The 13836-nt window shown below is 49.1% G+C and overlaps 2 protein-coding genes across 3 annotated transcripts in view; one reads left to right on the forward strand and one right to left on the reverse strand.

Moving 5' to 3' along the window:
• On the reverse strand, positions 1 to 5863 carry UTP11 (UTP11 small subunit processome component). The gene is made up of 8 exons (XM_014071991.2): positions 5707 to 5863; positions 5549 to 5610; positions 5333 to 5435; positions 5006 to 5119; positions 4398 to 4491; positions 1809 to 1939; positions 382 to 492; positions 1 to 168 (listed from the first exon to the last, which is right to left on the reverse strand). Exons 1-8 carry the CDS (start codon positions 5764 to 5766, stop codon positions 85 to 87), a joined length of 759 nt encoding a protein of 252 aa, XP_013927466.2. The 5' UTR covers positions 5767 to 5863; the 3' UTR covers positions 1 to 84.
• FHL3 (four and a half LIM domains 3) overlaps positions 5400 to 13836 on the forward strand; it is a 24096-nt gene continuing 15659 nt past the window's right edge. Inside the window, exon 1 of one of the 2 annotated variants that reach the window (XM_087727890.1) lies at positions 5400 to 5489. The gene's annotated coding sequence lies outside the window, so the exon portion shown is untranslated. Of the gene's footprint in view, positions 5490 to 5880; positions 6048 to 13836 lie in introns of those variants that run through there. The other variant, XM_087727889.1, reaches the window with a different exon arrangement.

The following is a 13836-nucleotide window of genomic DNA, read 5'->3' on the forward strand; positions in this document are numbered from 1 at the left end:
TAACAGTTCTTATCGGGTTTATTGAACAGGTCCAAGGTAAAGCTAAGGCAGAGAAAGAAGAGGAGATCCCTCTTCACAGAAGAGTCAGCGCTTCCGTCTAAACTGAAACTTGTAAATTGCTGGCTGATTTACGGTTTCCTTCTTCAGCTTCACTCTCTCCGTTTTGTCCTGAAATCAAGAAGAAAAGTTTCCCTAAGAAACCTGGTCTACTAAAACCCTGGCCACTGTTTCCAGAGAGGCCCCAAGAGGCAACTGCTTCCCCACAGAATAAAGCACAGGGTCTTCCTGAGCCTGTCCTTCCAGAGGCATCCCTGAAGGACAAAAAGCCTGCAAGGGAGTAGTGGCCACCTCCCACAGCACCCAATAAGGAGCTCTGCTCACCAAGAGATCTTTTCGGGTCTGGAGCTTCTGTGCGATAACAAACATCTTCCGCTCACGCTCGATGCGCTGCCTCAACAGACTGTATTGACTCTTCCTTTGCCGGGCCAACCTCTGGAGATGGAGAAGAGGCCGTTTTTCCACCCAGGTGCTCTCAAAGTGATATAATTTTCAGAGCACGCCCACCTCCCTCCCTGAGGCTGGGCAGAGCTGCCCTCGCACCCAGGTCCTCCCTAAAAAGGCCTTCTGCAACCAGGCTGCCAAGGGAAGCCCTCCAATCATGCAAGTCTGCAGGAAAAGAAGGTTGGGGCAGGACCACCTAATGGAAGTACTCTGAGGCTGCAGCCAAGGGACGCTGCTCTGGCTTTGCAGGAGAACGGCAGGGGCAGGGGCCGGGCTCACCCCAGCAACCAGGCTGCCCATTCCTGCTGCCCCAGCCCAAGCATTTCTGACCACAACCCATCATGGCAGGTGTGAGCTAATTAGCACCATCACTCCGGACATATCCAAACTTGTTCCCCCATAGATGATGATGACTTGAGTCTTCTGGGAGAGGAGAAAACCCACCAGTCTGAACTAGTCTGGGGATGTCAACAATAAGCCAGAGAGAGGGAGGGAGAGCTTATCATCATATGTTGAAGTTCCTTCCCCCTCAGTGGGTCTAGGCAACCTTTGCATGTCCCCACATCGTATCTCCCGTCAGGTCCTACCCAGCCCAAAGGCAGCCTGGTGCAACTCCACTCCAACTTCTGGAGCTACGTTTCCTCCCCTCCAGTTCTACAGTAAACAGCAACAACCCCACATGCAAAGGAATCAGATGCCTTCAGCCCCAAAAGAGGCTCCCCTGGAAGATTAGCCTGAAATCCACAACAGGAGGGAGAATATTTTCACTCTTCTGTAGCTCAGCTGTTCACTCCGGCCGCCCTGCCAACTGGCTTCTGCCAATGGAACAAGAGGCAGCCACCATTTAAAAATTAAATCTGGCAACGGTCCCGTTCACCTGCCACAAGCTCATTGAAGTCCTTTGAAAAGGGTGACTGGCCACTTTTCATCACTTCCCAGCTGCCACTTAAAACACTGGAGTCAGTCACTTCCTTGTGAAGCAGGTTTTATGAACAACAAAATACCCAGAGTCTAAGTAGGACTGTCAACACCGTGGAGATCCAGAGAGGACTTTGTCCATCCTGACCTCTTCCTACATGTTGCCCCGTCCAGGAGGAAAGGGTTGAAAGCACACTAGGAAGAGCCTAAACCTTTTCCAATAGAAGGAAGGCGAGTGGCCACTCCGTTTTGGCACACACAACCAAGGTGCCCTGTCCATGCCAATGACTTCAGGTATCTGCACAAATTTGCTCCTCCTCCCCACCCCTCAATGCAAACTGAGCTCAAGAGAAGACTCTAGGAAGGTGAGAAGCTTTAGCAGATCAGACCTGTAACTGTCCATCAGTGGTGATCCCTGAAACTGCGTTTTTCTTCAGGGTTTCAAGAGTTGGCCTGTTGTAGACTCTGCTGACCAGCTCCGGAACAGTGTTCAGATGGAGAGCAACATCAAACCTTTGCACTGAGAAAAGGACAGGGTGGTTTCTCATAATTAGTTGGACCCTCCCTGACTCCCAGCTTACAAACCAATTGAGGCCAGCTTTAGGTTTACAAAGGAAATGTGCTGTGTAAAGGGGAAAAGGCCAAATAGCCAGCCAGAGATACTACTTCACTTAAAAGAGCTGCATCAGAGGGAGGGGAAAAGTTGGTTACATTATTCCTTGGGTGGGGGGGTTCCCTCCTCTTCTTAAAGAGGCTCACCACCTCAAGAAGCCACTATTCTCTACAAATTTTTGCTAATATCAAAGTCTTGGAAATTTAACCAATCTATTCTAAGTGAATTGCAATTCAGCGAAACTAAAAAAACTTGGTAGTTCTGAGTATTGGTTGAGACAAAACATATAGTGGATATGAAAAGTCGACACACTTCTGTTAAAAGCCAGAATTTTTAAGATGAAAAAATTAGATCAAGATAAATCACTTCAGAACTTTTTCCCTTTAATATAACATATAAGCTGTGCAGTTCAATTGAAAAAAACAATTTTTAGGAGGAAAAAAACAATAAAAAGACACAACAATATGGTTGCTTAAGTGTGCACGGTTTCTTATAAGTAGGGATTTGGCTGTATTCAGAATTAACCAAACATATTCAAATTTATGGTAAAAAGTACACACCTATCAATTAAAGTGACTCTGATCAAGCCCATATAAAGTTCAGCTGCTCTTGCAGGATTTTTCTGACATTTACTCAATTGCCTCCTAATAAAAGCCATGATCTGCAAAGAGTTTATAAAGCATCAAAAGGATCTCATTATTATAAGGTATCATTGAGAATGGTACAAAACGATGTCCAAGGCATTAGATATACAATGATGGACAGGGTACAAATATGGTGCATGGAGAGCAGAAGATCCAATAATCATTCTTGGGGGTTGATGGTTAGACCAATTGATGTAAATATTTAATAATAATGTTGGTTATGTAAGAGTATACATGTGGTTATTTGTTATGAAAATGAAAAAAAATACTTTTAAAAACATTAAAAGTGATGCAGGAATTTCTGGCAAGTACTAATTACTTCCTACATGTGGCAAGAAACACCTGTATTTTTCATATATCTATGCTGTGTAGTGGGGTGGCATGGCAACTTTTTCTTACAAAGAAAAACTTCCAAGCCCAGCTAGATTTTGCAAAAAAAAACTACATCAAGTCTTACAAAATCATGTGGGAAAATGTGTTATGTTCTGATGAAACCAAGTTCAACTTTTTCACCATAATTCCAAAATATATATTTGGTGCTAAAACAATACTACGAATCATCAAAAGTATACTACAACCCAGCAAAGCATGGTTGGTGGCACCATTTTGTTTTGGAGCTGCTTTTCTTCAGCTGGAAGTGGGGCTTTATCAAGTGCAAGGAAAGAACAATTTCAAACCTCTGCAAAAATGCTGAAGATGAAGAGGAATTTCATCTTTCAACACAATGACCAAAAGCATATCTACAAATCAACAAAAGAATGGCTTTACCAGAAGATCAAAGTTTTGAAATGGCTCAGCTAGAGTCCAGACATGAATCCAATTAAAAATGTGTAGGGTGGCTGAGAAGGGCTGTGCACAGGAGATTCCCTCACAATCTGTCAAATTTGGGGCGCTTTTGCAAGGAAGATTCCCAAGGCAAGATATACCATGTTCCTACCCCAAAAGACTGAATGCTGTCATAAAATCAAAAGGTACTTCAACAAAATATTAGTTTAAGGGTTTGTACATTTATGCAACCATATATACATTTTTCTTCCTAAAATATTTATTTTTCAATTGCACTGTATGTTATGTTAAAGGTAGAAAAAAAAATCTGAAGTGAACTATCTTGGTCTAATTTTTTTGCATCTCAAAAATGGTGTTTTAACAGGGATGCATTGACTCTTTATATCCATTGTATTTGCCCTTTTGTCTCTGTCAAAACTCAGAACTAGCAAGTTTTTCAATTTGGCTGAATTACAACTCACCTAAAACATATTGGTGAAATTTCCAAGATCTAAGATATTTGTCTCATAGAAAAACCACACCTGTTTCCCCTTTTGTGTACATCTCTAGTTTTCACCTCAGCTAGTCTTTATAATAATTAATATTGGATTTGGAGTTTTTTTCCTCCCCACCATCTTTCCATTTTTCTTTGTTATATCTTTGTAGATTGCAAGCTCAAGAACAGGAACCATCATATTGATATTTGTAAGTCACTCTGTGAGAATTGGAGATTGGAATTTAAAAAATGTTAACAAATTATGATTTTGTTGCAATTCAGTCGCCTGTTGGGAAACATTTCACAGAAAAGGGTTGTTTTATTTTTAAGCAGCATCAACAAAGGAAACCTCCTCCCTTTCATTCAGTCTTCTACCAGAAAGTCAAAGTCCAATTAGGCAGGCTTCTCTGCCCCCTTGATTTTCCATACCCAGTTAGTGGCAGTCCCACCACCTGTTTACCTTCCTTCTTGGTGTCAAAAAAAAACAGGTGCTTATTTGGCTGCTTCCCCTCTGCTTCCAGTAGGTGGAGCCCCGACTTCAGCTGCTCGATTTTCTGCTCCGTAAAAAGATGCAGGCACAGAATCAACAACTGAAGACTTGGTCAGCTGCCTCCCCCCACCCCCCAGCACAACTCTGAGGTCAGGCAACATTTCCCTCCCCCACACCCCAAAAGAGCATTGCTAGGACAGAATTTTGGAGGCCTGCTAGATCCACTGGGGTCCAAGCAAGGCCAACCACTGGAGAGGACCTTGTGGGTTTCCTCCAACAAACAGAGAGTGGAATGGCCTGAAGACCTTACCAGCACCGGCGGAAGGGGGAGACAAGGGTTTCCTCTCTCTAATGATAGCGGATTATGAGATAATGTCAGGTGGGACAGAAGCAGCCTCTGCATGCGCAGGGGGTCAGGACAAGAAAAGATACCCAAAGGTGCTTTTTCAAGAGGCAACTGGGCTTTCTGGACCAGAAAGTCCAGCTGCCTTTTGAAAAGAGTACCTTTGGGGCAACCATGACCTGGGATGACTGAGAATCATCTCCACAGTCATCGACCAGCAGGGGAATCTTCTGACCTTGACCTCGGCTGCTCGCTTCATCTCCACGTACTTCAGGTCCTGGGTCTTCAACAACTTCTGCTGCTCAGGCGTGGATTCGGCTTCCTGCTGGCTGATCACGTGCACTCCGTCCTGCGGGCAAGGCAAGCGTCGTGTTCCCAGGGGAAGGAGGGCGGCCCCTCAAAGCAGGGAACGGGCACCGAGGCCATCACTTTGGCCACTGCCCTGCAAGCTAAGCCGGGAGGCCCGCAGGGAAATGGGGAAGGGAAAGGCAGGCCCGGGCGGAAGAGCGACGGGACCACCCAGCCGGCCACCAACCCTCCGCCGCAGACGCGCCGGCCCCACCTGCAGCGGCGCGCGGGTCATCCGGAAGTAGAACTCGTCCGGGTTCTTCTCTTGTGCCCGGCGGCGCAACGCCCGCAACGCATCTCGCTTCTTGTGGAAGTCGCTGCGGGGAAAGGAGCTGAGTCAGGAACCCAGGGAGACGCCGACACCACCCCGGGTGAGGAAAGCTAAGGCGCCACCCTCCACGCCCCTCCCCCAAGAGGCCCTTCTACTCACGCGGCGCGCAGCCGGTAGTCCGCCTTCTTCTCGAGCAGCCCCAGGGCCTTGCGCGAGGCGAGCTGAGGAGAAACACGCAATCAGAGGGTGGGGGGAAGGGAAGAGGGCCCCGCCCGCGGCCTTCCCTCCCGCACCCCCCGCGCCAGCTCGGAGCCAACCTGGCCACGCTCGAGGTGCTGCCGCTGCCGCGACTTGGCCGCCTTCGTGAACGCCGCCATGGCTCCCGGTTCCGTAGAAGGGCCCGCCCCTTCCGCTTGGCGCAGACCCGATAGGCGAGACGCCCCGCCCCCGGCCAGAGCTCCCTCGCGCGCCCCCAATCTGTTCGGCTGGGGCGCGCCTCTGGCTCTAAAGCCCGCCCCCCACGCGCGGCGGCAGCGGCGGCCCCGCCCACGCGCTCCTAGGCCCCGCCTCGGGGGGGTGCAAGGCGGGCGGCTCCCGTGGCTGTGCGGACTCGGCGGGCTGCCTCCCACCGGCCCCGTGGCGCGTCGGACCGCTGTTGGTAAGAGCGGGCGAGGGGCGCCGGCGGGGTGTTCCCGGCCGCTGCAGATGCGGGTCAGCGGCGAGTGCGGGGGGGGCGATCGGGGGGGATCCGTTCCTTTGTTTCAGGCTTCCCCTCCTGGACAGGCGCGGGGCGGCTGCCGGTGGGGCTCGGGTGGATCGTTGGGGAAGGAAAGTGCCTGGCGGAAATGCGACTGGGGAGGCGCGGGCTGGCTGCCTGGCTGGCTGATGGAGCCTCCCGAAGTGTGGGAAGCAGTCCTCTCGGCGCCTCGAGGAGCTTTTTGCATGGAGCCGATCTCTTTTGGCGGGGCGGGGCTCCTGGCCTGGGACCCCAGCAGCCTCGCCGGCTTTCGCAGGGAGTCACCGGGAGCGGAGCACGGCCGCTACTCTGCCCGAGGTCTTCGGAGCGGGCGAGGCTCGTGGACTGGGGGATGGGTGGGTGGGCGATAACGGCCGCTCTGCCCTCGGGACGCCCTTCTTGGGGCACCCGGTTTATTCTCAGGAAATCCCCGTTGCTGGTCTGCAGGGGGATGGAGCAGATTCTTTGGAGCAGTTATCCTCTCCCTCCAGCGCAAGTGACCCCCCCCCCCCTAGCGAGGGATCTTGTCCCACCGCCCCCGCAAGGATTAGAGCCCTCATAGAAGCGGTTGGTACAAAGGGATGGCAGGGCTGGTTCCTGGCAGAGGTGCACAAGTTGGTAACCGTCCCATGGCTCTGGGCTGGGGTGTCTGCTTAGGGTTCCACCCGCTACCAGCAATCCTGCTGCCATCTCTTCATATCTCCTGGACCTAATCCCCACCCCGTCCACTTTGGCTTCTTTCTTCTTCCTTCCGTTTGAAAACTGCAGCTGAAACTGGCATAAGCAAGTGCCCAGTCAGCCTGCCCTCTCTGTAAAAGGTGCCGTCTGTCTTGGTCACAGTGCACTGATAGCATTCAGGGGGAGACTTCCTTATCAAAGAGAAGTCAGGACTAAGAGGCTGAGCCCGCAAAGAATGGGGCCCATCTTGCCCTGGAGATGCCCACTTACCAGGTGAGGCATTGTGCTGTCTGTTCCTTTGCCGTTTGTATCGGCAAAGAGCAGCAGTTCTGTGAAAAGATAATTGGCGGGGGGAGGCTCATTGTCATTTTTGAAAATGAAAAGTTCGCACTAGGAGAAAAAGATGGAATTATAATACTTGGCTTCAAAGCATTTGCATAGTGTTTTTGTGTTGTGATATGTGGGTGTGTTAAGATCCTGACGAGGGTCCCTCTCCAGGATGTGGTTTTGGCAGTGGCTTTTCATTGGGAAGCAGGAGGGCTTCCAGCTTCAGGAGGATTTTAGTTGAAGACTTCAGTTCCAGACACTACCTGTTGCTCAGAGGGTGGAGATGTTCTTGTCGGGGTGCTGTGCCATTAAGCTCGCTGGGTCAGCATAAGCTTAGTGCCAATAGCATCAACCCATGATGATGGGAGACTTTGATTTCCTCCTACCACATGCTTTCTACATGGAGTGGTATTTGCAGGATTGAATACAATTTGGTGTCCAGAATCCGTCTTCAGAGGGATCTCAGTAGACTTGATACTGGACCCTATCCGATGATATACAGTCTAGTGGTGAGGAAATGTGGCATTCTGCACTTAAATAGGGGAAACCGGAAACACAGTAAGGGACACGTGTGTGTGGTGCAAAGACCTGAGTATCCTAGGTAGGACACCGCAGATTAAGCCAGCAGTGCATCCACTGTAAGCTTGAGATGCATTAACAAAGGGTTGAAGGAGTAGCTCTACTCTATGTTGAGCTGCTCAGGCAGCACCAAGAAGAGTTCTGGCCGCTACAATACCATATAGGCTTTCTATATATTGGATAATTTGTGACTACTGAATAATACTTTGATCTACCCATATTCACATTAGCAAAATGAATAATTCGCCTCCTGCCCGCTTGGCCAGCTCTCATTTCAGAGTGCCCAGTTTTACAACAGCCTCATGCAATGTACCCTAAAAAACATCTGATGCCTCGGGAAAGATTGGAGATTTCATAAGTGTTTTTCCACTGCAGCCAGAGTGGGGGCCAATCATATTTGGGGTGGGGGAATAAACCTAAACAATCAGCTCTAGTGGCCCATTGCCTTGTACTTTGGTTACTGCGAAATAGGTGTTGCGAGAGCTGCTGAAGTCTCTGGCCAAAGAAAATGGCAATCTAGCTGGGAATTGGAGTGCAGCATCTATTGAATCAGATCTCTGCTATTCCTGAAGCATCAGGCTCTTTCTGTGGGGCCATGTTGCATTCCGTAGGGGAGTCATCCCCAGGACCAGTGCCAAGGAGCAGCCAGCCTGGAGACGGACTTGGCTGTGAGGCACTGCTAAGACTAACAGCCTCTTGTTGCTGGCTTTCAAAGCGGAAAAGCCAGCTCAAACCCACAGCCTCCTGCATGGCCTCTGTAGCACCTTGAGATGCCTCCCCTCCCCTCCTCATTCTCTGGCCAAAATGCAAAAAGCTTTCTGAACTGCCATGGCAGCTCAAAGCCTGGCCAGCTCTTTCCAAACCTAAAGCGTGGGACTGCAGTGCGGGTACAAGTTTATGATGCTCTCTTGCCTGGTCAGTGCTTAGGATGAAGACTGGTCCCTTTTTTTGCTGCTGCTGCTGCTGCTGAAAGATTTTCCTTGCTGAGAGTTGGCTTCAGAAAAACACCCTTGTTCTGCTTCTGTTATCCATTCCACCCAAAGGGCCATGTCCTTCCAGCTGGGGCAGAAGAAGTAGGGGCAAATATTTTCCTAGATTCCCCTGCGGAGATGTGGTTGCAAAACCTCCCACAGTGTTTGGGTCAGTGACTCTGGAGGTGTGAATCATGGTCTCTCTTCTGCTTCTACATGCTGAGGGACCTGAAAGTGGCTCTTGAGATCCAGGGTGGATTGCAAGCCCATGCAAATGAATGGGCTGCTCTTTCCCCTCCCTCTCTGTTTCTTTGGTGCAAAAATCATCTAAACTCTCACATACCTTGAGTTACATCATAAAGCATTAGGAAATTGTGGTGTGATTCTAGGAGATGGGGTCTGGGGCAACCCATCAATCCTTTCTCCAGACATTCCCCTCATTCCCGAGGCACCTGGCTTTCAACACCTGGATTTGCAACAGCAGTAACCATAGACATCTGGTTTTAAAGAATTCTCTTGCATTTATCCCACACTGGTTTGCCAACCAGGTATAATTCAAGATCACCCAATGAAGCAGAAAGTTTATATCAACTGAATAGTGACCGAAAGGGCAGGCTTGGCAGAAGTACAGAAAAGTCTTCTGAGCTTGGAGTTTCTCCCACCCAGACAGAGCCCCTGAGGTTACAGCATGTGTGGCAGAGACAGCAACCTCTCCAGAGCCCCTTCTTTTGAGCCTTCTGGGGTTGGGATCCCTGTTGAGGCTGCTGAAGAAGCCACTATATCCACCAATTCACCCACAGCCCATGGCAGGTTGACTCAATGGTCTGGAATTTTCTCTTTCCAGATCTTTTCACCCCACCTCCCCCACTGCCAGCCTGCCTTCCCAGAGAAACCACTTCTTTTGTTGTCAGATGAAGCCCATTCCTTCTGTGAGCTGGAGAGATTCCCATGCAGAAGCCAAGCTCTTGCTCAGAGAGGCCTGGCAATGTGGTTTCCCTTTTCTCCCTTTCATTTCACAATCTCACAGAGGCCAGTGTGAGTCTTAAGCTCTCGAAGGCAGCTCCCTACATCTTCTGGTTCCTAGGTGGGGAATGGGGCTCTGTGCTTGCTTTGTGCTGTATCTGCTGCCCTCCTGGGCGCCAGGCTCCGCTGGGCCTTAGACAGCCTCCTGGCCTGGATCCCCACCAGGGGTGTGTAAATATGTCAGGCAAATGGAGATCATCTTGACAGTCTTGATTGTGCCAGGGATCTACATCAGCTGTCCCACGAGAGTGCTGGGAATGTGCCCTTTTCCTTTTGCAGCACTGGATTTCCCAAAGGTCCCTGGCTAAGCAACATGAAAAGGGGGGAAAAACAGATTTAAGTCATGTTGCATTTGTATGCCAAGAGCGAAGTCTAAAGTTTCCAATGCTGACCAACTTCCTGTGCATGGCTAAGTTGGAAGAAAGTGTGGGTTGCAGGGTGAAGAATGCAACTGCTTTCTTTTGGGCAGCCCAGAGCCTCAGATGCACAACACTTACCCAAAGGCTTCGTCCTCTTTTAGCAAAATGCATGGGAGCTTCAAGGAGCCACAAGGGAGTCTCTGCAGGGATCCCCTTGTCAGGGAGTCAAGGCATCCGGGAGCACCCACTTAAACCAACTGAACATGAACTTTTAGGGAGCAGCCCTCTAGCTGCAGTGGAGCCACTCCTCAAGACACTCCTTTTCTTTGTGTCTGGGGGATGCTCCCTCTCCCAGGGTGCTGTATTTGCCAAAAGCAGCTGCTGGCTTGAATCCTCTGCTCTCTTTCCTGCTTTCACTAATGCCCAGCATCTCTCAGACTAAAAATACCAGTTCAGATTAGAAGATATTCAGTCCTTCTGTGGTGGCCTATCATCATATGGGTGCCTGGAGGGTCCAAAGCAGCTGGCCAAGGCCTGCTGTCTTCCCATGCTGGAGCTGCCCTTTCCCACCTGCTCTCTCTGTCATCAGCACATGCCTCTCTGTTCTTTCCCAGGCTGTGCAGCAACCAAAATAGGCTTGGGGATTGTCACAGACAGCTCTGTTACTCTATTGCCTTTGTGTGCCAACCGTGTATTGATTCTGCTCCTTTATGCTACATTTGGAAAGGAATTAGGGTGATCATTGGATGGTGTAACTATGTGGGAAGGGGGAGGAGATCACCACCTTGCATAAAAAAATGACTGGGAGAAGTTTTCAGGAGGATCTGCCCTTCCTTCTCCATACAAAGCTGAGCCTCCCCATGCATCTGTGGCCCCCATTTGGTTCACCCTTCTCTTCTCTCAATCAGCTACTGGAGAAAAAAACAGGAGCCAAGATAGAATTCAAAAGCAGATGTATTCTATGCAATCTATTCACCAGGATCGAATAAACTAATAGTCAATGCAAATTGGCACCAGATAAGAGTCTCTGGACTATAAGGACTCCAGACTGATGATGCATTTGGCCCCACCCTCAGGCTCAGCCTGGTCATCTCCTATAGAGCCACCTTTCAAGAAGAGCCCTAAATGGGATCCTTCCTTAAAGCCACCTCTGATCATGCTTTAATGCCTGCTCTTTGCCTCTTTTCTCGGCAACTCCATACTAAAGTTTGGTGGAAAATGTATGTGCTGTGTATCAGTTGGGAGCTGCCAAAACGTCTCTTTCTCTTCACTTTCAGAGAGAGATTTATATTGTTATACCTGTCTGTATTTTAAAGAGCAGTTGGAGGAAAAACTACAAGAATTTACATCAGACACCAGTATACCCACACCCTTGTTTAGAATGGTAGGCATTTAGTTCAGTAGTTTTGAGCATTGCAACTTACCTCATGTTGTGTGTCAGTCAAAAAAATGTCCTGCACCATTGTAGTGACCAAGAAGCAGGTTTGCACTTCTGCTTTAGACAGTGCATTCTTGTGCTTTATGACATTTGCCTGAACACCCTGACCCAATTTTGCAAAGAAGATGAAAACTGCTTGAATGCCTGGCTCCTTTTTGAACCACTGTTTTGCAGCAACTGCAGAGGGTATTGCTACTTTATGGAGTGTTTGATACAGAGTCCAAAAGTTACCAACGGCTCTGGGGCTCAAATTGCCACTGCTCTTTCAGCCTCTTATTTGGAAAGCTCTGAAGCTGACTTGCCAGCTGTCAAAAGTCAGGACTAATTTGGATATGACTCCAGTTGAATCCCAAGCACGGCAGCACTTTCCAATCAGAGGGAAGCCTTTTCTGATAGCTGAAGAGGAGAAAGAAGGGGGAAGATTAGCTGGGCTGGGATAAAGTCAGACGATGTATCAGTGGTGCAATTCTATCCGGGCAAACATGGTGGTGACAGGAGACTCCGCCCTGATGTCATCATGTCCTGTTTTTGACACTGCACATGCATGGAAGGTCCTGTGCATGTGCTCACAATTGCGAACCAGTAGCAAAAGTAAGTTGATTTCATCCCTGCGATGTACCCAATGTTTTCTCCTCAGCAGCAGGTTTATATTAAACATGGCTGATATTTGGCAATACGATAAACACACCCTGACATTTGGTTTGTAAAGGCCTTTTAAAAAATGGAGGCAGCATGTGGGCATACCCAAATGCATCCTCTTCATTCTCTTCTCTGAAAACTCCCGTGCTAACCAAATGAAAGCAGGCAGATGGGTGAGGTTGCCCTTCTCCCCACATTCTCTACATGTTTCTTTAGAGGTTCATGAGTGCAAAACACTTGTGATAGATTGGGGGGCTTCCTGCCCTGGATTGGGTCCTCTGGTTCAGAGCGGCCCTTCTCTTCTGTCTTTGCCTGTGGCTGTCACCTGCATGTCCAGGTGGTGGAAGGAGGGGCAGCGCAAAGATGGAAAATCACACTCACACCTCTTCCTATCCCTGGCATTTAAAATGTACATTAATTTAGCTTTTGCCTTTTGTGGCAAGGGTGCCTTATTCTGCATTTTCAGATGGAACTAATGGAATTTGATACCCTGTCTGATATATGCTATCAAGCCAATGTTCTTAGTGACATAGAGGGGATAAGATCCAGGAGGATCTGGGCTCGGGTCTTCCATTGGTGCCCCATCCCTCCTGTCACGGAGGCTGCTCCCAGCTTAGAAAGTGGAAAACAGTCTTGCTCTTCCTCGGATGTGTCAGCCTGTCTTCTCAGTGATTCAGCCAAGGTGCCGGCAGGTTTGTGTTTTGCAACTACTTTTCTGCCCAAAGGTGAAACTTTTAGCAGAGCAGGAAGCTTCCTTGTGGGTTTCAAAATGGCCTTCCCTTGCAGTGTATCTGAGCCACCTGATGACTGACGGAGGCTCTGGACCATGTTCAGCCTCAGCTCAGTGGCTGTTTGTTGAGGGCATCTCTTCCTCCTAGGTTCTCGGCAGTCATGGAGGACCCAGGAAGCCTGGCAGTTACCTGGCAGAGCGCCAGATCTGGGCTCTTCAGCAGCATGCCCCAAAATTCCTTTATACTTGAACACCCCCCCACACCCCAATTATGAGGATGTATGCAAGAAAGTGATGCCTAAGGTCCCCCAGGGCAGGTTGGAGGAGCCCTGTAAAAATTTAGAAGTCAGCTTATTTAACAGTGATGGTATCCTGGTGGACTCTGGGCAGCACACAGTCAATCATTAGAAGTTGAATAATACAATAATAGAATAGGATAATCTGGCCACCCACAATCACTTAACCAGAAAAACATATAGTCAGCTTGGAATCTTATTGGCTTTATCTGCTGGAGAAATGTAAACAGGGTGAAAGCCACTCGTCCATCCAAAGTACTTTCCCAAGAGAGGGTCTACCCCAGAAAATAATCCATTTCCTATGCACTTGGGGGGGGGGATCCTCTCCTAGAAGTCTAGGCCAGAGGGGCAGATCCCAGTGCCATCTCCCAAGGGGCTTTAGGAATAGGAAGCACACTTTGCCCTGGGCTGGAACTCCCTGTGGTGACTTCAAGATGGCATTTCTCAACTATGGCAGGACTCCAATGCACTCACCAATATTGCTTTGCACCAGTCTCCATTCGGGATCATTTCCAAAAGCAGCCTCACCATCCTTTCACTACCCAGTATGGCTGCAAGTTGAGCATAGTTTTCACCTGCTGTTTATGCAGGTACCACAAAATCAGGAGAGCCCCTTCCTGAGGGAGAGTGTTTCCTGCCAGGGGCTTACTGGCAAAGCAGGATTTAATCAG

The sequence above is a fragment of the Thamnophis sirtalis genome, unplaced genomic scaffold (genome assembly GCF_051295495.1).
Source record: "Thamnophis sirtalis isolate CommonGarterSnake01/CBP01778 unplaced genomic scaffold, rThaSir2_p1.2 scaffold_13, whole genome shotgun sequence".
NCBI lineage: Eukaryota > Metazoa > Chordata > Lepidosauria > Squamata > Natricidae > Thamnophis > Thamnophis sirtalis.